The following is a 27,333-nucleotide window of genomic DNA, read 5'->3' as shown; positions in this document are numbered from 1 at the left end:
TTGGGCAATCCACTTTACCAGTGAATGAGGCAGTGAATAAAACAACATGCCCACTGTTGATATACCAGTGTCACGTGAGAGGGGGAAAATGAAACACACATCACCCCGAAGAAGGGAAGCACAATCCATTAATAAGAGACTGGGCCTTCGGAGAGAAAGCGAGCATGCTTAACCGGCCACCACTGAAATGCATAACTCTCGATTTTGCAAATGTAATAATTCTGAGCAGCTCACTCAATAGACCTGTAAGTCACAGGTTAGAAAATACTGTTGGGAATACAGTATAGACCTTTCAGCTTTACAGTGAAAAATAATACACATTGACTTACTTTCAAACTACGAAGAATAACATCTTGTAACAAACATTATTTTGAAAGGTGAAATTCTTTTTAAGATTCCTCACTTATTCTGAACCAGAGAGTCCTTTTTCTGTCCCATCCTGCTTTATTGAAATGCTGGGCCAGGTGAACAGTAGGAAGCACAGAGAATATGAAGGGACAACTGGCCTTGCCCTTTTCTGGTTCAAATCTAATCTCCTGATAGGTTTCAGTTTGTCTCTATTGGGGAGGTAAAATTAGCATTATTTCAAGTTGTCTGTGGTGTAAACATCTCCATTCAAGGTCCCTTGTTGTTTTCATTACATATGCTACCGCTAAGTGACATTATCCGCATACACGGAGTGAACTTCCATTGCTATGCTGATGATACTCAGCTATATTTTTCCCTAAAGCCAGGAATTTCTTCTTTCTTTCTACTTGCCTTACAGACATTAAGCATTGGATGTCACAGAATTTTCTAATGTTGAATTCAGATAAAACAGAGGTTATGCTAGTTGGATCACAAAACCAAAGGAAATGTGGGATTACATGCGCTCAACCCTTGCAGTCTCTCATCAAAACTTAAACTACAAATTTGATCCTGATCTCTCATTTGAAACTCATATTAGAGAAGTTACTAAAATATATTTTTTACTATTTTCAAAGTTTAAAACAATGATGAGCAAGGCAATGAAAAGACTAATGCAAAAAGGGATATTCATGTTATTTTATAACTTTCGGCAATGCATCTTTAATTGGAGTGTCTGAAAGATAAATAACATATATTTGTTACCTGAACTGAAATACAATGCTTACTATAGATACTTACGATAGACAAAGAGCAGAGCCAAATACTATTGAAACTTCATTCAATTATGAGCAATTTCATCCAAAAAAACAGCTTTAGACTTCAAAGGTTTAAACTGCCAATCCTTTCGCACCCCAGGTGGAAACAGCTCTTCTGCACAGTTTGCTCTCACATTAGATTTTTTTACACTGTGCTGCATGCATTTAATTTAATTATGCACAAACTGTATAATTTCCTCAACACCTGTTCTGATAAAGGCTGTTAAAAATCAAGGTCAAAAAACTGGTGCTCCATTAAGACAAATCCCCATAATTTTAGTACAGTTTTGCTTGTTATCATTCAACTATTACATACAAAGTGGCATAGGTGTATAAAGACAGGCCAGTCTTATCAGCGACCGGCCAGCTGAGAGAATTCGAATGCTGAGCTTAATATTTAAATCATCCTAACTCATCGAATGGCCTGTTTGCACCAGGTAAAGAGAGCTGGTCTTTCTGCACCAGGTAAAGAGAGTGGCTGGTTTTTCTGCAACAGGTGAAGAGAGTGGCTGGTCTTTCTGCAGCAGGTGAAGAGCGTGGTTGGTCTTTCTGCACCAGGTAAAGAGAGTGGCTGGTCTTTCTGCACCAGGTAAAGAGCGTGGCTGGTCTTTCTGCACCAGGTAAAGAGAGTGGCTGGTCTTTCTGCACCAGGTAAGGAGCAGAAAGACCATTATCATTTATCATAGCACTTTCCAGTGAAGAGATCTCTTGCTCCAATGAGCAAATCACTAGGCTAGAAATACTGAGGAAAATGACTGTACTATTGCCACCAGGTCTGGAATCACATGCTACTGTGACTTAGTTAGCTCAGCCAGGCATGTTTGTTCACAGTATGTTAACAAGTGCAACCAGCTAGGGCAGGTAGCGACTGCATGCTCATTTACCTGTCTATGATGGCACACATGTCAATACTGATGTTCTCAAAGCTTCCCAGCTTGCCTTGCTCCACAGCGTGCAGGTCGGCCATCTGATCATCCACATGAATGAGCTGCATGCAGCCTTGAAAAGAGCGCTGCACTGGAGATCCACTGGAGTTATTCATTTGCTGAAAGTAACCTGAATGAAAAACAAAGGTTTAGAATTATTTTAAATCTCTCTCTTTCTCTCTCTCTCTCTCTCTCTCCAAAAACCCAGGGTAAAACCCAGGTTTGAAATTACACGACGCTACCCAGGTCTCTCGTTACTATCCAGGTTTTGATTTATTAATTTGAGAATTTAAAGAAAATGTACAAAATATTACAATATAGTTGTAAAAGCCTTGGTACACTGGATCCAATCATGCATCTGATTTTAAAGTGCGGCTAAGAAAAAACAAATGATCACGGGCATTCCCTATTGCACCTTGCACACTGAGGCCCAGATTTCTAAAAGGATTGCGCATGTTTTATGACCATACAATGGGTGTTGAGGGTTCTGAATTCTTGGATGGGATTTACAAAACACATGCAATATGTAATTCTTTATATGCATATGTAGTTCTTGGATGTTTCTCAATGAAACCTCTAAAATTGGGAGGGGATTTTGCAAATGAGGTCTGTTAAACATTCTGTCTAATTTATTAAAGCTGCCGGTAATTGCGGGCCTTGTATTTGCTTGGTTATTTTAAGAACTCTGAAAAGCAGGCATTAATTTGCTGCAGTCAGACAGTAGGCTGTATAAAAGACAAGGTGTGTGGGAGATTTGTCTGCAGCAAGCAGGAAACATTGTTTTCAAGGACAAAGAAACATTTAATAACATTTTGCAAAGAGCTAAATTTTTAACCCTTCTGATCAAGTCAGTTTGTAAATTGCGGTTTATAATACTGTATTGTTTCGCAAACTCCAATTTTCAATACATGTTTCATAGCTTACATGACAAAAAAGAAAGTCTGCAAATAGAGAATATAGAATCCAAGTAAAAAAGGTTCTTAGTAGCACCTAAATAGGTCTCCCCACAGTGGCACAGCAAGGTTCTAACGAGAGCCTTTACTTCTATAGTGTAGACATTATTATAAGAATGGTGGAGGAGATTAAGAAAAGATGGAACGATATTCCGAGATGCACTAAAGAAAATGTCTTATGTACGTTATTTTAGTAATTTTTAGTAATGCCTACAGAATGTATGTTTTGTAATATGGCATTCTGGTATTTACCAATACTGGTTTAGGCAGTAGTGTTAAATTCAAGTTAGAAAGAAAACGGATATATATATATATATATATATATATATATATATATATATATATATATATATTAATATATATATATAATATAAAATCTGTCTCTGTCTTATTTCATCCCACATGTTAAACACTTAAAATCAAAAGTATACATTTCGTCACAGACACATACTTTTGAAATTGTGTTGGTGGAAGTACAGTTCTACCATTTCTTTTATACTTCTAACACAAAGTCATTTCTGAACATCGATTTTCTTAATGTTTGTTAAAAAGACTTTGCACAGGAAACTTGTTTTAGCATCTGTCAAATAAACTACAGTAAGAAATGCCTTTAGTTTTAATCATGCTTCTTAAAACTTGTACAGCACTGTAGTATAGCATGGTTAAGCATAGGCAAGCACTGTAAAGAACACAGACCATATTCAAAAAACATTGGAAATGCATGTGAAAACTGAAGCATTACTGTGCAAATGTACTTTCATTACACTATGTAACACAATTTTTGTTCCTGGGTAGTAAGTGTTATTTCCTAATTGCTTATGCCTCAAAAGCATAGAAAATGGCTATTATTCCCCACAAACTTTGCTTTTGTGACCAGGACAGTGATATTTTGAAATTTACCTATTTCCAATGAGAAAACGGTCTTTTCGTTCACAAAGTCAGAAAAAAACAACATATGAATCCAAATTAACATGTATTTATACTAAATTAATACAAAAATGACTACAAAAGATTTAGAAGCGAGTAGTTTTTCAGGATTTACGATTATACTATAAATCACTTTCACGAATCAGCCCCCAAATGTATTCTCCCATCATGTTCTCGTTATACTGTCCTTGGTAGCGGCGTTCAAAGTCCAGTATATCCTGGTGGAAGCGCTCGCCTTGCTCCTCCGAGTACGCTCCCATGATCTCCTTGAATTTATCAAGATGAGCATCAAGGATATGGACTTTGAGGGACATCCTACAGCCCATTGTGCCGTAGTTCTTCACCAGAGTCTCAACCAGCTCCACATAGTTTTCGGCCTTGTGATTGCCCAGGAAGCCCCGAACCACTGCGACAAAGCTGTTCCAAGCCGCTTTCTCCTTACTAGTGAGCTTCTTGGGGAATTCATTGCACTCCAGGATCTTCTTTATCTGTGGTCCGACAAAGATACCAGCTTTGACCTTTGCCTCAGACAGCTTAGGGAAGAAGTCTTGAAGGTACTTGAAGGCTGCCGACTCCTTATCTAGAGCTCTGACAAATTGTTTCATAAGGCCCAATTTGATGTGCAGTGGTGGCATCAGCACCTTCCGGGGGTCCACCAGTGGCTCCCACTTGACATTGTTCCTCCCCACAGAGAACTCGGTCCGCTGTGGCCAGTCCTGCCTGTGATAGTGCGCCTTGGTGTCCCTGCTGTCCCAAAGGCAAAGATAGCAGGGAAACATGGTAAAACTGCCTTGGAGACCCATCAGGAATGCCACCATTGCAGCCTCTTGATGCCATCTCAGAAAAATGCAGATATGTATCCACTTAGGCAGCTGGAACTAAACTGAACTGGTGGGCTTAAGGCCCCTGTATTTATACTACTATTTATATTACTGGAAAGTTCTAGAAGTTACTTCAAGTTTACTCAGCACTGAATCTATCTGGAATGTTCTGGAAAATAAGTAAATTTCAAAATATCACTGTCCTGGTCACAAAAGCAAAGTTTGTGGGGAATGATAACCATTTTCTATACTTTCGAGGCATAAGCAATTAAGAAATAACACTTACTACCCAGGAAAAAAAAAAAAAAAAAAAATTGTTACATGGTGTTATCAGGCTCTCTCCCTCCAACCATGTTAACACATACATGGATTGTATATAGATATATTTTTACCATAACATTGAAAAAATGTATGTTTTATCCTTTAAGTGGATCGACTCAAGGGAAATACATTTTAGTTAAAACTGGGAAGGGGTTTACAACTACACAATAAATGTTGCAGCTATTTACACAGTCACTTTGCAGAGCTGCATAAATCAAATGAATATAAATACACCTCCCCCAGCAGATTAATGTGAATAGACTGTATGCGTTAAAATAATCCATAATTGTATAAGATGCTATTGAAGTCCTCTGCTTGAATCAGAGTTGTTTTGACCTTTTGTTCCTGTTCATTGAAAGGACTATTAAAAAGTGCTATTATGCCATATAATAAGACCTGGAATAAAGCAGAATGAAATTCTGAAGCACATTTCTGTTTTACATATCAGACCATACAGAGAAATTTTGTTTTTTCTTTATTATGTCTGACATTTCCAGCTTTTACTGAGCTCACATTCTGTACTGAAGGCCACACAGTTCCTTTCATATCGCTCCGAGCTTCTCATAGATTTAGTGTATCAAGCAGACACTGCTATTGCCAAGACAATAGAGAGAGATGTCTAACAACAGCAAAGATCCAAATCTGACAAACAACAAGTTTGGTAATGAGTGTTCTGTCAGGGTTTAACTTATACAAGACATATACAAGACCAAAGCAGTGATTGGCAGGTACCAGAGACAGCACAAAAAAGCTCAGTGTCCTCATATCAATGTGACCTTCTAATCAGTGAGGCAAGATCATTTTAACCATTCTTTTCCCATAGAAAATCACAGTAGTAAAAATGGTTTACACTTTATTTTACCATGTACAGTTTAACAAATATCTGTGTTTCAATGATTTGCTATGGCAGCAATTCAACACAAAGTCTTCATATAGATCCAGCATGTTATATCGTACCAGGTTTAGTAAGAGTTAAAGCTTGGTTCCACATAGAGCAATGTTTCCATTGCAGTTTGAAGGTGCCTGAAGTGGTAGTGTAAATCCAGTATTCATTTCCTTGTCTTTATCCAAAACTAAGGCCATTTTTTTTAAAGCATTACAGAACACACATTCACTTTCATAGCACTTTAAATACTTACTGTGTACAACATGTATTTTTAAAGACATGTGCAGGACCATTAATTTGTACAGTGCTCTGTAACAATTTCAAGAGAAAACAATTTATCACCATGGGTCAAACAAAGATTTTTTTTTTTTTTTTTTTTTTTTTAATTGCTAAAACCCATTTCATAGTACATGTGAAATCAGCGTCGTGACACACAATATCTTAACGTCAGCCAGCAACTGATCAACAATCTCTCCTGTTTAGGGACCACAGTACTCCAAAATATGTTGCCTTAGACAATAGCTGTTTATCACTGCAGAGCCTTACCAAGGTTTCCTTAGGGGATGTTTAAAAAAAAAAAAAGAAACATGTACATTTAGTATTAAAACTTCCAGTATCAATACAGGTAAAATAGATAAGCTGAGGAACATTATGAGCTAGTGGAACAGATTAGAACACTGTTTACTAGAGCTTCCAGTCTACCACGTTAAATAGCTGTGATACTTATGCACACATAGAATCAGAACCATTTAGTAGAATTCCCATCAACACTGTACGCACGTCTGTGTAATGATGGACCATAATTCAGTGGATCACATTCTGACAGCCTTGTTCACAGCTTTCCCTTAAATTTGTGTCCATTTATTCTGCCCTAACATTATTGATTTACTTCATTTCTGGCTCAGAAAGCATATTTTAGGTTCAGGTTGGATCCTGATACCCCTTTTAAAATGTATTTATTATATTTTATTCTATTTTAAAACTGCATACCAATACCTAGATATGTTATGATTGCAATACAATGATATTGAGTGGATAAGATGTTGTGTAAGTGACTCTGAGGCTGATGCATAGTTCTCACACCCTTGTCTCCGTAAGTCGCCTTGGATAAAGGTGTATGCTAAATAAACAAATTATATTGATTTGAGCCACTGGGGACAGTTTGCTTGCTTTTCTAACTTTACTTTATTCAGTAATTACACCTTAACTACTACTATCATAGCCTAGTCCAAATAAATAATATATCAATCAAACTCCGCACATGCAGCAGAGTGTTATACCTGTTCTAATGATGACCTTTTAGAGTACTTTAATTTTACTGAGTGATGTTAATAAGGGTGTCAATAAATCTATAAGGACCTCACTGTCTCAAAGCGAGAAACTGTGACAGTTAGACTGAATAGCAAATCACAGATATCTACAGGAAGTATCCCACTAAGACAGACAGTCTTAAAAACAGTGCAACTACATCTGGCAGGCATTAGTGAACAGAGGCTGTATTTAGCTAGCAAACGATTTAGCAGTTGGGGAGAAATCTTTAACACCATGAAATCTATACCTGCATGCTGTGTTGACTAGATGCAGGATAGTGGATTTTTTCAGCGCAAACTTTTCTCTTTGATCTTTTGGAAAATTAATTTATTAATCCAGCAACCCCAGTGCCTAACCCCCCTCAGCCACCCACCTTGTGATCACATGTCATTTGTATAAGAAAATTATTTCCATTACATGAGAGTAGGAGTTAAAACTTCATGCTGATATTGGACTCAGCTCTTGCCAAGATAAGCACTAAAACAATGCTTACTTTACTATAAACTAATGTAATCCATCTGTGTTTCCTTCCATCTGATGATGTAGATATCCTTCTGCCTGGTGTTGATGGCTGAAGTGTAATGCTGGCTCCAGGGATCAGCCTATTTTTGCTTACCTGGAGCATCAGCACACACAACGGCTGCAATTCTGGCTCCAGGGATCAACCACATAGTAGCCTCCCTAGTGCATCAGCATGACAACCGCCTGGACTGAGCTGAGTAGGGTACTTCTCTGGGGTCCTCAAGTGGGCACCTTCCATCCTTGGTGTTTCGTCTACTAGCCCACGACACATTAAGAGGGCTCGACAGGGATTCGACAGTGAACTTACTTAACTTTCTTTTACATACACTTTTTTTTTTTTTATTTCTATTGTGCTCGAGGTCCTACCAGAACCAGTTGCTGCTCCTCTCTGCTGCTTCAGATAAGTTCTTCACTATGCGTCGCAACTCTTGACCACTGAGTCCGATGTCTCTGAGAAACCGAGTTGTGGAGTGTGCAACAAATCTTCAACAACCCACCTCCACTCGGTAAACTCAGACTTGTAGCAATTCGCAAGCTCCATAAAGTGGGTGTAAGTTTCACCCACCTGTCCCTTTTATTAGGGTCTGTAGCCTGGCCAGGTTAAAACTCAATTTCCCATATTTCCTTGCTGTCACCCTCTGTTCATCCTCTCCCCCCATTGGCTCATTCAGATATCCACTCCTCCAATCTCCTTGGAAGCCAGAACCTGTTTAAAGCTGGCTGGCTAGGCCAGGAGAGCACTCCTTTTTCTCTTAAGGAATCCATTTTACAAACAGCATATTACTTAATTACAGTGTAACTTTAGATAAATACAGGTGCATCCATTTTCTGTTTTGTTTACACTGTTACTTATTTAAGTTTAGTTGCTGTTCAAGGTTTGTTTAGGGTTAGTTTTTTTTAGTGTGTTAAGTCTCCATTTTGTTCACCATTCAACCAGGTACTACTCAACAGACTCATCATTTTCTATGATCACTATTTTCATCAACCTTCATCCATCATCATCAGTACAGGACTCTATTCAGGACTTCATTAGTTGTTGGGGAGATCATCCCTTTTCTGTTTGCTGTTTTTTTCTACTTTACTTTGATCCTTTGGTTCCTGTAATTTTGGTTTTGTTCTTTTGTTACTTTGGATTACATGTGCATTGCTTCACTGGACTTGTTAGGCCCAAATTTCATTTATCATCCATTGCCATCAAGACTGTCTTTGTAATTGGTTTCCCCATATAATTATTCATTCACCTTTGTCTTTTTTGCCTGACAGTGTGTTGGTTTTGTATTGGTGTGGTATTTGTTTGTGTGTGTGTTTGTGTGGGGGTTTATTGGAGGCCCACTGGACACTGCATTCATTTCGCTTTGGTGTTAGTTTGTTTGGATGTTTGTTTAGTTCACTTTACTTTCTTACTCACCTGTACCTTCCACTTAACTAACTGTTCTCTGCAGTAAGTTGTTGTCCTTATATTTCATTTATTACATTATAGTTTACTACAATAAACTGCTTGTTCGTGAAATTGACACCTCTGATGTCCCCGCTTTTGCTGTCTGTCACTCTTGCTGACTTAGTTATAGAGATTGGGCCAGTATTATCTCCTTAGGGAGGAAGTACAAATGCTTCTCTGTTGTGCAGAGTGATCGTTACAGACTCTCCATCCTTGCTGTTCCGTTTCAGCAGCTAGTTGAGCGCACTGAAGTTTCTTCTTTTTATATGCCTCATCCACAGCATCCTCCCATGGTACTGTTAACTCTACCAGGTTCTGATCCAGACCATAAGACAATATCAGGTTGAAGTTTAGCGGTGGTAATCTCAGGTGGGAAAATAAGCTGTTGTCCAACATCTGCCAGCTTTTTCTAGTCTCTAGCAGCTTCCGGTTGGTTGTCCTAGATGAGTTTTGGTTTTAATTAATTTCCTTGAAGAATGTTGTTATTCGTGTGTCATATATTTCTGGCATTGGTGGTAACCTGCTGCACTTATCTTCCAATGCCAAGGCCAAACATTGCAGCACCTGGTCAGGACGCCAAGTAAACCATTCTTGGCTAAGACCTACTGTATACCCTCTCAAAATGTGTCTTAATGTAGCTGACGTTGAACATAAAGGACACCACAGATCCTATCCTACACATAGATTAAGGTTCTTTGGTGATGGGAGAACATAATATGTTGACCTGATGAGGAAGCTGATCCTGCTCTGTTCCACTGTCCATAGATCTTGGCCTGGGAAACTGCCTTTATGCACCTCATCCTATCCTCCTGCTTTTGCACCTCATTGATTACCAGCTTCCTCCGTTGAGCTGGAGCTGCTTTGTGCCATGTAGGAGGAGTGAACTGAGACCAAGGCCTCCTCTTCCATGCTGTACTTGCCCCATGATATCACTGATACAAAGGGCAGCCTTTGCATCTTCCACCGCTTCTATTGCTGCCACTTCCAGTTTAACACAGGTGCTGCCTCCCTCACACATTCGTCATGTGACTCTACCGATGTCCTTTCCAATTGAACCTTGGCGCACTTAAACTCCTTGGTTAGATCTGAGACTGACAGCTGCAGTAGCGTGGAACTCCTAACCATTTCCTGATGTATGAACTGATTAACGCTTCCAGCTTCTCTACTGTTAAGGAAACCTCATACACAGTGTGTGGCCACAGAAGTCTTGGCAGTAGGCCAAACTGAAAGCACCAGAGTCTGCCCGGCAAAGCGCTGCTGTCTATGCTCTTCAACCTTTGCACTGCTTGTTGTCTCACTTCTCCCACACAAACTGTGTCCTTTAGGTCCCCATCATAGCATCTCCCAAGACTTTTCACAGGCTTCTCGGACACTGTTGGTATTACCACACTGTTAATGTAGAACCTCTTATCCACTACTTTGCCTAATTATAGAGCTGCTCCTTGACTTAGTGGGCTTGAATTGCATTCATACCCGTTCAGTGTTATTGATTAGTTTGCCCAATAACCGATTAGTGTAGGGTACTGTTGTAATCATGATTGTCATGTCATCCATGTATGCTCTAATTGGTGGCAGTCACATTCCAGAAGCAAAGCATTGTCCTCCCACTACCCATTTTGGCACCTTAATAATTACTTCCATTGCCATGGTAAAAGCCAGTGGAGAAATGGTGCATCCTGCCATTTCTCGACATTACCATGTAGTGAATTCTGAAGTAGGCTTTCAATAAGTTTGTTACGGTCCTTGGTACTGAAAAAATCAAATGCTTCCCAAAGAAGCTGATGTGGTACTGAACTGTATTCATTAGCTAAATCTAGCAATGTCACATGGAGCTCCTTCCTTGCCTTTTTAGCTGTTTGAATTTGCTGTCAGATCACAATGAGCACAATGTGCTCTAACCATCCTGGGAAACCTGGAATACCGGTGTTCTATACTGAAGTGTCGATGAAGCAGTTCTTCAATAGGTAAGATTACAATCTCTGAGCAACAATGCTGAAGAAAATATTGCCTTCAGCGTTTAACTGGGAAATAGGGTGAAACTGGCCGATACTCGTAGAATTTTCTCCTTTGGGTATAAAGACCCTACCTGCCATGCGCCATGCTCTTGGTACAACCTGTTTTTCCCATGCTACTTTCATCAACTTTCACAAGATTCGTAAAGCACCTCGGGCACTTTTGCACACTGTACGGAACTCTATTAGGCCCAGGAGATGATTACACCCTTATCTTTTTCACAGCTTGCTCTACTTCTTTCCACTAAAGTGCGCAGTCCTCCATTTGGTATTCTGATGGATTGATAAGTGGGATGTCTGAATCGACAATCTGTATGCGTTTCCTTAAGATATCTCTCCAGTTTAGACTTTGTGCCATTTTTATCCCTGGTGAATCCTGGTGAATAACTTCTTTGCAAATTTGAATGGGTCTTTTATAAAAGTTAGTTCTCGCACGCTCCTTTTTGCAGCATTTCCGTAGGCTCTCAGCTCTGAGCAACCTTATCCTGTATGACTCTTTGTAATAGATTGACTGCCTCCTTCTGACTGCTGCTCTCCTCCATTGCTTCCTCAACAGTAGTGGATGCGTACAATTTATAGAGCTTCAGGTTTGACTTTGAGATGCACGCTCCATACAAGCTTTTTAATGAACAGAGCTAGCTCGTAAACTTTGTGAGCTCTAAAGGGGTTGTTCCTGGCTGTTCGAATTCCACACGACCATGTTCAATGCAGCTCTTATGACCTCGACATCACTGTCCTATTCTACTCTATTGGCTGCTTTTTGGGATTTATCTTGTTTCAACCGAATACAAATCTTTTAATCTCAAGATACTGTAGCTGTTACCTTGTCTGGGGTTAAAATCTGCTAGTTGCTTCAAGTGTATTAACTTTTTTTTTTTTTTTTCAAGCTTCAGATTTGTCTGTTGTACTGTTTCAGGAGACTCCATATAATGACTTAGCATACTCAAAATGAATAATAATGCAGTGAGCATTTTCAAATGTACAGAAACAAATATCTATTAACTTTTTTATTTTAATTTATATGGTTTAAGTATATACAAGTGAACCAGAATGCAGTTTGGTAATGTGGCTTTGGCCTCAACTGTCGTTCTGCATCTCTTAAATTAAAAGAGACAAGTAAACGTGGCTAAACGCATTGGACTGTACGTTAAAAAGATCAAACTGTCCTGGTGAACCTGGGGGTCATATGGCAATCCTATCAGAAAGCAATGAAATGGATCAGGTATCTACCCATCAAGGAGCTGGGCCTATCCATTTCCTTATACTGCATAATATTGGTCAGTAATCAGAAGACAGTACTAAATGAACCCTCACAATTTGTATATTACTGACTCTTATCAATTAGCACTGATAAAAATAATGCATAAAGTAAATAGCAAGAGAACAACAAAAGTCACATGGAAAGTTTCCTGATTTTTTTGGATCATTGTCCCACACCCTAAAATAAACAAGGACACACGCTTTGAAAGCACAATCTAAATATTATCCCGACAAGAAATTATATGAGTACGACATTTAGAAAATGTCAGAGTAACCTTATCATAAGCAAATCCAAGCCACATCTCCTATCCAAAAAAATAAAATAAAATCTTATGATGAGTACAGCATTGACTCACAATAATCAATCCTGGAAAGAGGGAAAAGATAAAACCTTTTTTCTTAATCTCAATTTCAGCCCTTCATCAGCAGCAATGCCCTGCCAGGATGCTGAAAGCCAAAAGCCACAGAATCGTATCTTTTTTCATTTGGTTCTGAGAAGATGAGTGGGCCTGATAAAGCTATCAGTGGCTCTATCCCTCAGAATTAACTGACAGCCAGGTTGATAGTACCAAGCAGTGCACGCCATAGGAAGACAGACTAGATAGTTGTTTACATGGGCCTTGTACACCAGGGCCAATCTGTCTTTCTAAATGGATTGATATTGGGTTGAGGAAAAGGACAGGATGCAGAAGATGTTGATCTGATGAAATACATGTATATCACCTCAAGTTTACACAGTTGCCCTTTTTCTTCTTTTCTCTTTTTTTGTTAAAAAGCTGTTCTTTGCATCTGTAAAGAAAACATTGAGATTCCCCTGAATACCCAGAGCAGGATTTGACAGCAGTTTTTGAATAGAGGGCAGAAAATGCATAGCAATGACACTCTCCACACCGTTCTCTACTTGATTACAGACTAACAATATACTCATTTGCTTTTCTGGAAACTTATCTTTTTTTTTCTCAGTTGTAACATTTATTTTTAATTTCTCAATCGTAAAACAACTTTGCCTTACTGTATGCATTCTTCTTAAATGTCTCCAACGAAGGTGTGGTTTTTTTGCTTGTGTTTTTTTTTTTTTTTCGTCAGTTTTGAAATATTTGGCACCAGTAGTGCTGTGGCAGGATATATTGATTTGTCTGAGAATTAACAGTAACACTTTATCGTAATGTTGTTACTGAAATAAGGGCTTAGAAAATATTTTAAAATTTGAAATAATTTAAACAGTACTATATGATGCTGTGAACAGGCTGGCTGTAGGGGTGACATCAGGCCAGAAAAAAAAAGTCACAGACATGCAGTACTGGCAGGTGAAACTGAGACGATGCAATGCATTTATTAACACACAGAAAATAAAGTGCTGAACAAAACAGAACATGGCACTTTGGGCCAAAATAAACAGACAAACAAAACAGACAGTAGATGAACATTAAACAAGTACCGTGGTGGTGCTTCCAGCACATTGTAGCAGTTGTTACTTTCTTTTACTAACTTTTTATTTTCTCCTTCTCTCTCCACACCCATTTTCCATTCAGCGAACACACAACCCTGAGTGAGTGAAACGTGCATCTAGATATACTGTTGTGCAGGGATTCACTTACTAATTAATTATTCACTTGAATCCTAGCATGTGAACTAATATGTGTTCACATACTATTACATACTTTAAATGCACGTGAAGTGAAGTGCAATCCCCGTGCCTAAATACAGCTATACATTTTAAATCACTTGTGCTACACAGATCCATTTATATATACCTATACACCAACATGAACAAACCACACGCAATACATAACACAAAATCCACACATGGGCGGGGCACACTGCCACAGATGCCCTCCAAGGTCCCCAGCATGTTTGGAAACGAGACTAAGTAAAGGTCATGTTTGGAAGAATCTAAATCCTACTTTTAATATCCACTATTCCCCTGAATATAAATGTTATCTCCCGTTGAGTAAACTATGTCCAGGAAATTAATTAACTTTTTGCCTCTGACATTGATTATTCTTAACATGGAATGGGACGGACAAGACACATAAATCCATACTCATGTTTTGGCATGTTACTGATTAAAAGCATGCCTTTCAATAGGGGAAGCAGCTGTTTGGTGAAAGACAGGCAAGAAGCCATTGAAGGGCTGGGGGACAATTTCAGGAAGTACAACACCATCTGGTTTACAAAGAGAGAGGTCTTACCATGTAGTCCCTGATATCATGCTGTAAAATAAAATGCACGTGTTGCTTTAAAAACTGTGACCTATACAATGAATGGATGTGAACAACAAGTGTGTTGTTAAGAACTCTGCATGGTGTTCAGTATGTTATGTAACAGTGGAAGGTGGATATGTTAGAAAAAAAAAAGAAAATTACCTCCAAAGTAATATTTACTTCCAGTCTTAATGTGGAGTGGACTGTTGGTCCGTACAGCCGAGGCCTCATCTCCATCAATGGTGAGCATGGCAAAGTTTTCTTTGGCCAGGAAACGCACATTGTGCCACTGACCATCATGAAGTCCAGACCCTAGAATATAACAACAACAACAACAACAAAGATAAGCAAAACACAGAAAGCAAGTCTGTTTCCAGCGTTGACAAAAGTACTGGACAAATATGGAACTTTGCACCATTATTCTTTTTTCAAACAGGGCTGACATTTTTGACCTTCGTCTGATTAAACCATTGAAATCAAAATACTTCAAAAGAGCCCATCTTCAAATCAATAAACTCACAAAATGATTTTTATGAAAAACAACACTTTTCTGGCTTGGGCACAGTAACATTGAGTAAGCCTGTTTGTTTTTTCTCTTGTGTGGGATATTTGAACTCTGTTATTTGAACCTTATCAGCCTACTGTAAGCATCAATGTTGGTACTACCTTCTAATTGAGCATGGGAGCTTTCTTCTTAAGACTAATAAAGTTCAGGTTTACTTTCAAAATTCTCATGCTTGCCTACAAGGCCCTTCATCACACATGTCTCTCCAACCTGCTGACCCGCTATGTCCCTACATGCAAGCTCAGGTCCTCTGAATCAGGCTTGCTTGTTATACCCAAGCAAAAGTGCACCACACTCAGAGAGAGCTCTTTTAGCTTCATAGCCCTGACTCTCTGTAACTCTACCAGTTTTGGTGAGTGATGCTCCCACAGTCGCTCGCTTCAAATCAACTCTCAAGACCCACTTGTTCTCTCTTGCTTTCAATGCTCTTTAAGCCTGATATCTGTTATTAGCTGTTTTCTAAATTGTTGTTTCAGGTTTTTCACTACATCTCATTCGTATGATTCTGTATGAAACAATCACCCACAATGTTTAGCATTCACATCCTAGCCCTGTATTTAATGTAATATGCTGTATTTAATGTATTAGCATTGTTTTTGTTTTTTTACTGATTGTATTTAATGTCCCTGTATTTCACTGTATTTAATGTATTATGCATTGTTCCCCACTATCTTGCAAAGAGCTTTGTGATGTGGGTCCACTATGAAAATATAAAATAAATACTGATTGATTGATAGTAACAAAATTTACTAATGATCAAAAAATGTTCTTCAAATTAGGAGCATTAACAATAATTAACATCCCCTCACATTGTACCAGTACTTAAGTCTCGAATGTGTTAACCCTACCTCTGTCCTTAGAGTTCATAAACAAATGGATATACACTGTCTAATGTATGGTATGCTTAATTCATTAACATTTACATGAAAGAGTTTAGTTAATCTACATCTGCATGTGTAAAGCAATTAAGTGTTGCAGGTTTTTTTTTAAATCCCTTTCTCTTTAATGGCAGCACTGGGATAATTGTAGCACGAGGGTCGCTATAATGGAATGTGCTTTTGTAGCATGGTACCACAGGGGTGACATCTGTACATTTTGACATAACTTATAAACACTGGTAAACAACTGCAGCTACACATTATCACATTAGTAACTATCTGCTAGTGTATCAAGATTAACCCATATACTACAAACCTGCGAGACAACTGTCCCTATTTAAAAGTAAGAAAAAAAAGTTGAGGAATAAAACAATACAATGTTGGAAAACTAGCAAGAAACAACCGCTACAAGAAGGAGTTCAATTTTGGCATTTCCTTGCTAATCCAGTTAAAATTATTCCATTACTTTCTAAAACTGTGTCTTTGCCTTTGGAATAGGGCCCTAAGAGTCTGGCAGACCAGAATTGCTGTGCATGTTTTATATTGTTGCTGCTGTCATGCTTTGTCTGCAAGGGTTACTTAAACAAACTAGAAGAGCTCAACATGGCAACCGCTGTGATGTAATTCAATTCTCGTAATCCTCCTCAGGTGCCAACATTGATTTGCAATGAGGTTAAATACACATTTTAGGCAGAACGTTAATTTAAAACGATTGATGTTTGAAACATGCAGTTGTTCTCACAAGATCTGAGGTCTTTAAAAAAAATTCTGACTTTTGCTTTAAGTTTTTTCTCTTTATTTTTGATCCAGATGTACCTCTAGGATCAGACCCTGAGTGCCCCTTTAATTTGACTTTCTTTCAATTATCTGAACTATTATCTTTGAGTTTTTTCTATATGAACTCATCAAAAACATACAATTCACAAGTGCAAGCATTGTCATCCATCTATAGTACCTACATTAACTGAAAAATGACACATGTTTAATAGGAATACTTAAGATCTGTTGTTATAAGGCAAGGCATCATTATGCAACCAGTCACAGCTATATCACTTCTGTAAAAATCCCCTACTCTGCAATGTATGTAATTTTTGTGGTCTTCTGACTCCTCATGTGGACCACTATACCTATATACAGTAAGATGTGTATTCAGCAACTTTCACCGGAAAGCAGACGGATCGCAATTACTTCACCAGGGGCATGACAGTGGGTGTCTATTCAACTGGTTCAGGCCTCACTGCAGAAAACCACCATTGGAAAGCACAACTGCAGTGGCAAGCAGGCTATGGCAGAGCAAACATTGTGACAATAAGCAGACATGCTACAGTGACCCACATCACAGAAACCTTCAGCACTAGACGTGATCCACCAGTTTCCAGCTTTGTGGTTGTAACGGGCAGTGTTGTGTGATGCACCTGTGTTACAGATTCTGTCCCATCAATGAGGTAACATGAGACTAAAAGCTCTATAGCCAAGAATTCTGAAGAGCCCAGATCTTTTGCATAGTGGTTAAGACACTTGCTTGAAGTGTGTAGGGTCACTGGTTCATGCCCAGCCTCCACCCTGTTACATGGGCTTGGTAATAAAAGCTTCAGGGTAAAAGTTCTAATATCATTGACATGTTTACAACAAATATCAATAAATCATTTGAACATACTATATTTAAACTGAACTTTCATAAATGGTAGAAGTAACCTCTCAAAAACTATTGTATCACGTACTTACATACATACATTGTTTAACAACATTAATGATAAGTGAGGTTGTATGACATTACATAATCTATGTTGGCTTGAGACCGGTATCCTTCTCTCACACTACAAAATATGAAATAGCTGCCTCCCAAGGAAGACTTAGCTTTTGAACCAAAATGACAAGCAAAAACACAGAGACTAGTGTCAGCAAAACAAGAACTCTTAACATTGATCAAGGTCGTGCGTGAGAAGTTTCCTCAGAATTAGGTATTTAATGAGACTAAACATTTTGTAACCTTTAAATTATAAAAGCTGTCTGAAGCATAAGAGGTTTTAATTTAGCTGCTTCAGATACTGCTTAGACATGCAGTGGATATAAATTTGAATGGAAAAGGCAAAGATACAGTGCTTCTTTGCTTATCATATTAGTGGATTGGAACACTAGCAAGGGTGAGGAATCCAGTATTCTATAACTGCAAATGGAATAGAGTGAAGGAAAACATTGCAACACATAGAAATATTATGTTATTACCAAAGAGAAAAGTATTTCTGTCGCTTGACCAATGTTGTAATTCAAAAAGCAAAAACCTCTCAGGTTATATACTGTTTTGTCTATTCTTCCATTCCATTGGAAAAAAAAAAAAAAAAAAAAATAAGATTGATTTTCAAGGTTCCAAGTGCAGATTACTGTAAAAAAAAAAAAAATAAATAAAAAAATAAAATTCAAAATTAATAATAGACAACTTAGCGAAATAATATCTGATGTATTTATTTCTATTTTGTACCTTGAAGGTCTGATTGAAAAAAGATGAGCAAAAAACAAAAGTTGCCCTCTTTGATCTACTGAAGCACTGGGTTTTCACAAAGTCCACGAGCAAACATGCATCTCACTCAAAGACATCTGTAAGTTCACCCCAATGCAACATGTCACATTGTCTTCCCACACAAGTGGTGAAGCTGTTGCAAATACTGACACAATTGCCTGTTTCAGTTGATAATTGTTAATATGATGTTATACACCATTAGTGTATCAACATCTTGAGTGGTGTTTATTGACACAGGAATAAGGTTATACCATTGTACATTTTAAGTCTTACGCATACTACATTCTTTTCATATACCTTTATATAGCTATTCTGCCATTCACCTCTGGTACGCAGGTTGCGGGAAGTATACAGAAGGTATGTCTGCATGGAAACAAGTCCATGCCTGCTCTGTGTTTTTAAAGCTTCATTGTGGTATAAAATACATGTGGTAGGTAGAGCTGTAATCTGTAACTAAATACAAATATGTTGTTACTATAAGAGTTTGCAACATGGACTTTTAGATTTTTGCAATTTCATTCATTGCCATTGTAATGGAAATATGCACACTTGTCCTTTGAATTTTTAACTGGCTAGCAGCAAACCACAAATATAGCCAGGCCTTGAGGAATGACAAATGATTGTCAGTATTTGCCTCTCTACATTATAAATATTATAGAAACACTCTGGATCCTCCTGAGGGAGGAAGTTTCTTATCAAGCCTGTTTCTGCTATCACATCCACCTTCACTGGGCACAGTCCTGATAACACATTGCTTCGCAGGGCAGAGTATAATTACAGTGTACTTTCTGAAAAGGCCATTGCTCTCTGATCCATTCTCTTCATAGCTCACAGATATGTTTTTCTTAACATCCTAAAGCCTTGAACAGCAACCATATTTATCAAACCCCTTTGATACTGAAACTGCCCCCTTCCTTGCTGCCATTTCAAAGTGTGGTCATGTTCAAAAGACAACGCATTACCCTTTGAATACGGTAATCGGGGAGGACTGACGTACTTGTAATCTTACTAGGAAAAGAATACTTGTTCTTGATTGTGCTTGGATGATGCTGTCGGAAATTGAAGCTGCAAAAACTGTAAGTGGCATAACATTCACCTCTTAACAACTTAACAAACCCACTGCTTTATAAAAGGCTTTAACAGAACGTTATCAGCCACTGAAACAGGTGAATCTCTGCTTGGCTACAACACAAAGGGGTGTCTACACAGAAAGGATAAAATACAGTTTATTTTGACTGCATAATACTTTTTTCTGTTGGCATATCTCTCATTCTAGATAGCAAAATGACTGTGCCATCTTAATAATGTAGTTATTGTCATTAGATATAGTGACATTAAGTTCCACTGCAAGGACATTATAATTACATGGGATTCCTTGTAGGAAGCTGAAAAAACTACTGGGATACCATTATAATGTCAGTGCATTTCCCTAATCAAACACCCACAGAAGCATTAGTAGACAGATTGCAAGCAATGTCAATATTGTATTTGGAATTCATTTTGTGCGCTGGCCCTGAAATTGTAGCACCAGACATTGATACTATGGTATACTACAATGGATTACCAGTGTATATTAGTTCATATCAATGTGATACCATTGGTATATTAAAATATGAAACATTTTACCACTGTGTTACTGGTCCATACTATTGTAGCTTGTATTATGTAACCGCAATGTTGTCACTGTGGTAACAATGCATTACCATTTAAGTTAATTTGGTAAAGGTTACATTTGATTATCCCCTGACATGAGGAGGTAATTGAGCTGCTATGGCATTCAGAAGCAGATGACCAGATCATTGACAAGCCTGATGCTGATTTAATTGAAGTTTATTTCAGAGCGTTTCCCAACAGGTGGTATATTCATTGCTCCACTAAGCATTACTGACCATGAGTCACAGCTGTGGGACAGCCAAATATAATGACTGACCAACCTGCTTCAGTAGCAATAAGACTGCTTTGTGAAAAACAAATATAAGCAAAAGCTAGGATCATGGCACACACAGTAATTGAATCTGAAAAGACAGCACCTCCTGAAGAGGTCCTAATTATTTCATGAACCACTTGCTTGCCACTGCATGCACTAGGTATGTCCTCCTTGAGTAACGCACAAAGATGTTTTTGAAACTGTAATTATTTTCCTTCAATTAACCTTGTTTTATTTATATTGTAAGGGGACTGTTGTTCAAGTGATTCACCAGTGTGCTGCACTCAATTAGCACTAGCACTGCACAGCTTGCTTCCATCTAGGCAGGGAATTTGAAACTAAACAATCTTCTCCGGTTAAGAGAAACATAGTTTTAAGGGAATGGGATAGATTAAAAGCATATATAATATAATTCCACCACCAACCACAGTAAATAAAACCATGTGTATCATATATATTATTGTTTATTTTGTGAATCAAAGTCGTAAATAATGAGGGATAATCAGGAATTTAGCAACTTTAAAAAGAGGGCAAAAGTTTAGCTAAGCAGGCTTGGTGGTGGCATTCTGAAATTATTTTTATCCATAGCATTCATACTAGTACAAGATGGCCTTACTCTTCTTACAGAAATCCCCATCCCATGCGGAAGCAAGCAGCTTTAACTGACAGGAGATAATGAGGGTGATTTACTTCATGAAACAGTGTACACGGGCCAATCACTTTGACAATTATAGTCACTTTAGGTGTTAATCAGAAATACATGTTGGTGTAAAAGAAATCAATTAACGTTTAGATCTTAACGGGAAAAACAATATAACAGGTGTCAGTCGGGGTTCACTTAGTTTTCATAGCTGTCTCATTTTTCCATTCAATTTGTGGTATATATTATATTGTTTCATTTTACTATATTGAATGGATTTAGTTTTGCCTATTGCAGATGCAAGGATGGACATGGCAAGGTAACTGTAATGGAGACTGGATAGAAAACTGTGCCTTGCACTTGGCAGCTCAGATCTTAACCACTGCTCAAAAGAGACAGGCTCATTTTGACAAGCAGTTACTGTATGGAACTGAAGTATTGCTGCTGCATCCACTCGTTAAGTCTTAAGTCTATCCCCCTGGACACAGTAAAAATGAATATGAAAATGTTGTTGGTGTTGTTTCAAGTAATGATCAGTATGTGTTAATGGTGACACTGAAATGCATATTAAATGTGTGTTACCTGACATTTGAAATCTGCAAGTTTTTATTAATTAGTAGCCAAACAAATCATGAATACAGTTCACTGCATGTGAATCGAATATTAATTTAAAAAGTGACTTGTGTGCTGGTTCATACAAACACATTATTGACACATATTATGAAATACTGACACATATTATGTTACCGGTTTAGCAATAAAGTTACATTTTAAGTTCACACGCACTACAGTGAACAGCCTAGTTTTATTTCTCAAGGCTTTTGTTTCTAAGCATGTCAACTTAAATAAAACAGATTTAATAAAAGTAAAGATCAATGCACAGTGTAGCCATTATAATAGACATGGGAAGGATCCTCCAAATGCCTGTGCAAAATAACATCTCTTCTAATTTGTGCATGTTGAACTTCCATTGAAGTTTTATTTATATTGAATATTGTACATTTTGATACAGCACATGACCTGTCATAAAAGCATAACAACTCACAGCCTTTTTTTATAGCATTAATCCCTGTGGGTTTTTAGTTACTTCTGGATAAGCCACAGTATGCTGTTTGCCTTTAGGCTATTTCTTGAGTGTTCAGGAACCTTTTATTGACTTGGAAACTCCCTTGTTCCCTAGTTTATTTCTTTAAGGGTAAAAAATGTACATTTCATACACATCTTTGTAAAGGAGTATTCATGGTTGCATACAGTAATGTAAAAAATCAGGCATCAGGAATCAACCAATTACTATTAAAGGTTTGTCAATATTTGTGTGCATTAACCATATGGCTCAATTTTGGTAAAAAATATATACAGAAATTATAAATCAAATTTTTTTAATTGCAATTCCTGTTGTCTGCAATTATTTAAGTAGTGAGCACAGATCGGCATGTCTGCCAAAAGGAGAGGTTTGTAATAATGTGTGCACACCCCTTCTAATTACATCAGGTGTTACAAATTTTTTTGTTTTCTCAAACAGCATATATTTTTGCTTTAAAAATGGTTCCACTACTTCTGATCTAAAACTGTCCCTGTTTGGGGGTAACATTTGTGTGTCACGTTTTGTCATTTATTAATGACATGCTGTAAGGTGTTTTCAAAACTAGAAAAACCTGTCTAAGCCCACCTCTATAGTTGTAATGCATGGGTCTCGACCCAATGCCTTTGTAAGTCTTGTCTGACTAAAAGCACAAAGTCATGTGATTTTTCTTTTCTAAATGTATCAAGTATGCTGCACAAATTACATACATATCCCACAGGTACATACATCTTTGTTACATAATGGATAAAGTACAATTGAGATTAATACAAACCTTGAATTAATAAATAATAATAAATGTTCAGCTAGTTTGCCAATGATACCTTTTTTCAGTACACTATTAGATTTTACAGTGCTGTACCTGTAAACCTGCACGCAGTAAAATCCGACACATTTTTCTAGTCCCGTGTGATTCCAAATTAGGCAGATGTTACTGTACTGAAAAAGAAACTTAACAATTCAATGTAAAACTTTTCAACTATAATCCTTTCTCAAAGTAATCACCCCACTGTGAAGGCAGAAAAACAATGTTTAGCTGCTATAAAACATAAATAAGGTTCAAATAAATTCAAGGGCTATTGAGCTTTAAATCCCTGCCCAAATACTCTTTACATCACAACACACTTTAAAGCCTATCTGTATGCAGCTAGTTTTGTTTTGTTTTGTTGTTTCATATATTGATTGATACTCACTGGTAGAAATACAAATCTACAGTCTGAATATCTAACAGGGATACATCTGTTTTCTGGAAGCCATATAAAAGGTATCTGTGTTTTCATTTTCCTGACATTAACAATGAAGATGGTGTCAGGCAGGGGGTGATCTGACTAAAAAGAAGACCAAATAGTTTATAAATACTAAAATAAATAACTGACAAACATGTTGACTATTTCTATATTCAACACTACTGTGTGAATATTAGTTCTGGAATAAAACAACTTAATATAAGAATCAATACATGTGTGCCCAGTTTTGCCTCCTGAAACCCCACTTCAGGTCCTAATTAAAAAGTTAAAAATTAAATTTGTTTAAGCAAGTGGTCCTAAACTTAGACTTAAAACAATATTTCATGCCCTTTACCAAATAACCTTTAAAGTGATTGCAATGGAGCAGTGATATAATAATACCACACTGGTAACATAACTTCCATAATTCAAGAGCTGGTTGCATTGGGCTTCTGCTGTTTTACAGTACAGCTATGGATAAAAGTTTTGCATCACCCCATAGAATTAACTAATTTTGCTTCATAAAGTCAAATGAAAGTTTTCCATATTCTTAATGAAAAAACTAACAAATTTAAAAATGTCACATTTTGAAATCTAACATGAAATACTGTACTACTACTACAGCTTCTGGCAGACTTTTGCAATATAATTGTGTAGTTTATTTGTTAAAAGTTATGTTAAATAAAATGTCTAAATTATATTAATTTTATTTTTTTAAAGAGTATGCCTCAATCCTAAAATGTTAGGTGATGCTAAACTTTTAGCCATAGCTGTATATGTAACAAACAACCACTGCTTGTTAAAACTATCCTTAATAATTACCCTTTGTTCTATTGTTCTAAACAGAGAGAAAAAATATTGAATGACTCCACCGTGAAAAACAATAAGGAACTCACCAGTCTCGTCTTATTCACTTGTGTGCCTGAGGAATGGATTGAGGGAAATGTAATTCCATAATTCAACACACAATGCAAACTATGATAACAGTACTATGTATCTACACAAAAACTTCAAATACAGACAATCTTTGGGAGAATTAAAAGATTGTGCTGGGAACGTAAGCTTATTAATTGACCCAAATGTTATTCAGTCAGCCTAGGACTGCAACAAGAGCACAAATCATTGAAAGTTAAAGGGTTAAGACACGTTTTCAGAACAATAATTTTCAAATTGATTATGGTAAGAAACTACACTGAGACTTTTACTTGTTAAAAGCTTTTAATTTGCTGATACAGCAGTCTGAAAGATTTAGAAGGTTGCTATAGAAATGCTGTGGATAGGGTGACCAGACGTCTTGGCTGGGACAGTCCCAGTTTTCCATCAAAGGTCCCAGTGTCCCAACATTTTACTCAAAATAAAGACCCGGTTTTCAGCGACTTTCTGTAGCGCGATACACTCTAACTACCTTTTGTCAAAATAAAGTAATCTTCTTTTAGTTTATGGCACCTGCAGTGAAAACAAAATAAAATAAAATGCAAGGCACTAGGATAATAAAGAACATTTTGTAAAGTAATTAACACTTTATTATTATTATTATTATTATTATTATTATTATTATTATTATTATTATTATTACTACTATTACTACTACTATTAATAATAATAATAATAAACTCAAAATAAAAGTAGCAATATGTATATGGCTAGTTAAACTAATTTGCCACAAATTATAAACCTGAGAGTGCACTGAAATAAGCTAGCTGCTTACAAAAAACATAATACTAAGAGGGAGAGGATGGCTACTTAAATAACCATTAAAATAGCCTATATTTGAATGTGTGGAGCACACATCTCATACAGCCTATAGCTTTGGAATGTGTTTCTGCTATTTTCTCTGACTGCAGCTAAGAACAGAAGTGCATGCCATGTCTTTTTATTCCTATTTGAAAGTGTAATAAACTAACAGGATATAGTGCTAATATATGTATTATTAGCAGGTCTGTGGTTTACGATATCTTCAAAGCTCCCACACCGTCCAATGAACTCTGGATTTATCAATGACTATCACTACGGTAACCTGTATTAAACAGCAGGACTGGTCTCTACTTCCTCTTTTCTCTGTTTTTAATATCTGTTGGATTGATGCAACATTTTCACTCAGGGCCGTATTGTACATTTTCTGGGAGAAAAAAAAAAAAAGAAAATATTGCAAAATCCCGTTTGCACTTCATTAAGGTTAGGACCCTATATTATTTAGATCAATGGACCTCAATAGGCTTTTCAAAATAGTCAATATTTTCAGAGCTATGCTGTTCTTAATTGTGTATTTCCTAACTTTGCAGTGCTTTTTTAAGCAAGCCGCGCACCTGTATTGAACATCCTCAGTGTTTCATTCATATCCCTTAAGTGCGGCATCTTTTTATTTCCATAAAAACCCAACTACTAACTTTCCAAAATTATTTGGATATTACAGTCAGTGCCAGTACAGTATGGCGAAAGCAATACACTGACCCTAAACCTAACCCTAACCCTAACCCATTGCTTCAGACTGGCTAATGGCACTGATTAAAAAAAAAAAATAATAATTCTGGAGCAGTGACCAGCAGCAAAAACACAGTTTGGTTTTCACAAACTCAGTTACAAGTCAGTGACTGTCTCACACTCTCTCACTTCAAAAATCCATCAACTATACAATTGTAATGTTTGATTTAAAAGCTGCCAGTTGTCTAATCATGAATAAAAGAACAATCTATACTGAAGGTCATTTTAATTAGGCTAAATCTTGTTTGCATCCAAATTTGGTATGTGTCAAATTCATGCACAAGTCAGTTACAAGGCAGTCGAACTTAATATACTTGGTATAATACATTGTACCCCCATCTATACTAGTTGGTTGCTAAATTGAGCTTCTAAATCACCTATGTGTGGGCTCAATATTATTCTGGTCTGAAGTAAATGTTGCTATGGTGAGTGAAGTGCCTCCCAGACAAGACCAAAATGAACCACAAATAGTAGACACACCAGTTTAATACAGGAGATAAGTGGCAACTAATAACATCTTCATTCTTACTATATGGTCAGAAAGTAGCTCAGCACTTCAGAATCTCAAAGTAATTTCTACTTTAATAATACTAAATTCCAAAATATGTAGCCTATATCGCACACCAACTATTTGATATAATTCCCAGTATTTCTATTTCCGAGTGTTACCTCCAGGATCAGTCTCCTAAATATCCCAACACTGTTCACAATTGACGCAAGTAGAGGTCCAACACCATAATAGTTGATTGTAGATCAAATTTCTATTCTTTATTATTTATTATTTAGAAGAACAAAGTTAAAAACAGATCAACTTTTCGGCCAGACGCCCTTCATCCAGCTAATTAATAATACAAAATTGGTTTAAAATATTTTGCATTTTAATGAAGCTTTATTGCTTTACTGCAGATTTTGTGGTCACAACTGTGCAGGTTTGTAGATAATCACATTGACAAGAGGCACATTTAACCTTTCTAGTGGGAATCATCCCATATGTTCTCATTTCGAATTATAAATCACAAGCTTCCAATATGAAAGAGGTAAGCTTTGTCACACACCACAGGTTATGGTTGAGAAGAGGCACTGGTAAGGAATAGATTGTTTATTTGATTGTTAGCCGTTCCATAAGGAAATTAATATAGCAGCTATTCCATAAGGGTTACGAGTCATTACCCAGGTAAAGCATTCCAAACAGCAATTACCGAGAAATAGGTTTTTAAAATAATGTTATTTTTTTTATTAGATTGAAGCAAAACTTAAAATGTTTGCTTTGCAC

General features: G+C 37.1%; 1 protein-coding gene across 1 annotated transcript in view; it reads right to left on the bottom strand.

Moving 5' to 3' along the window:
• LOC121314251 (contactin-associated protein-like 2) overlaps positions 1-27,333 on the bottom strand; it is a 489,620-nt gene that overhangs the window by 167,693 nt on the left and 294,594 nt on the right. Inside the window, exons 9-10 of the mRNA XM_041247300.1 lie at positions 14,907-15,056; positions 2,048-2,219 (exon numbers count right to left, since the gene is read on the bottom strand). Coding sequence (XP_041103234.1) covers positions 2,048-2,219; positions 14,907-15,056 — 322 coding nt within the window. The remainder of the gene's footprint in view (positions 1-2,047; positions 2,220-14,906; positions 15,057-27,333) is intronic.

The sequence above is a fragment of the Polyodon spathula genome, chromosome 4 (assembly GCF_017654505.1).
Source record: "Polyodon spathula isolate WHYD16114869_AA chromosome 4, ASM1765450v1, whole genome shotgun sequence".
Classification (NCBI taxonomy): domain Eukaryota; kingdom Metazoa; phylum Chordata; class Actinopteri; order Acipenseriformes; family Polyodontidae; genus Polyodon; species Polyodon spathula.
Note: the sequence above shows the minus strand (reverse complement) of the source record. Positions and strands in the feature narration are given on the sequence as shown.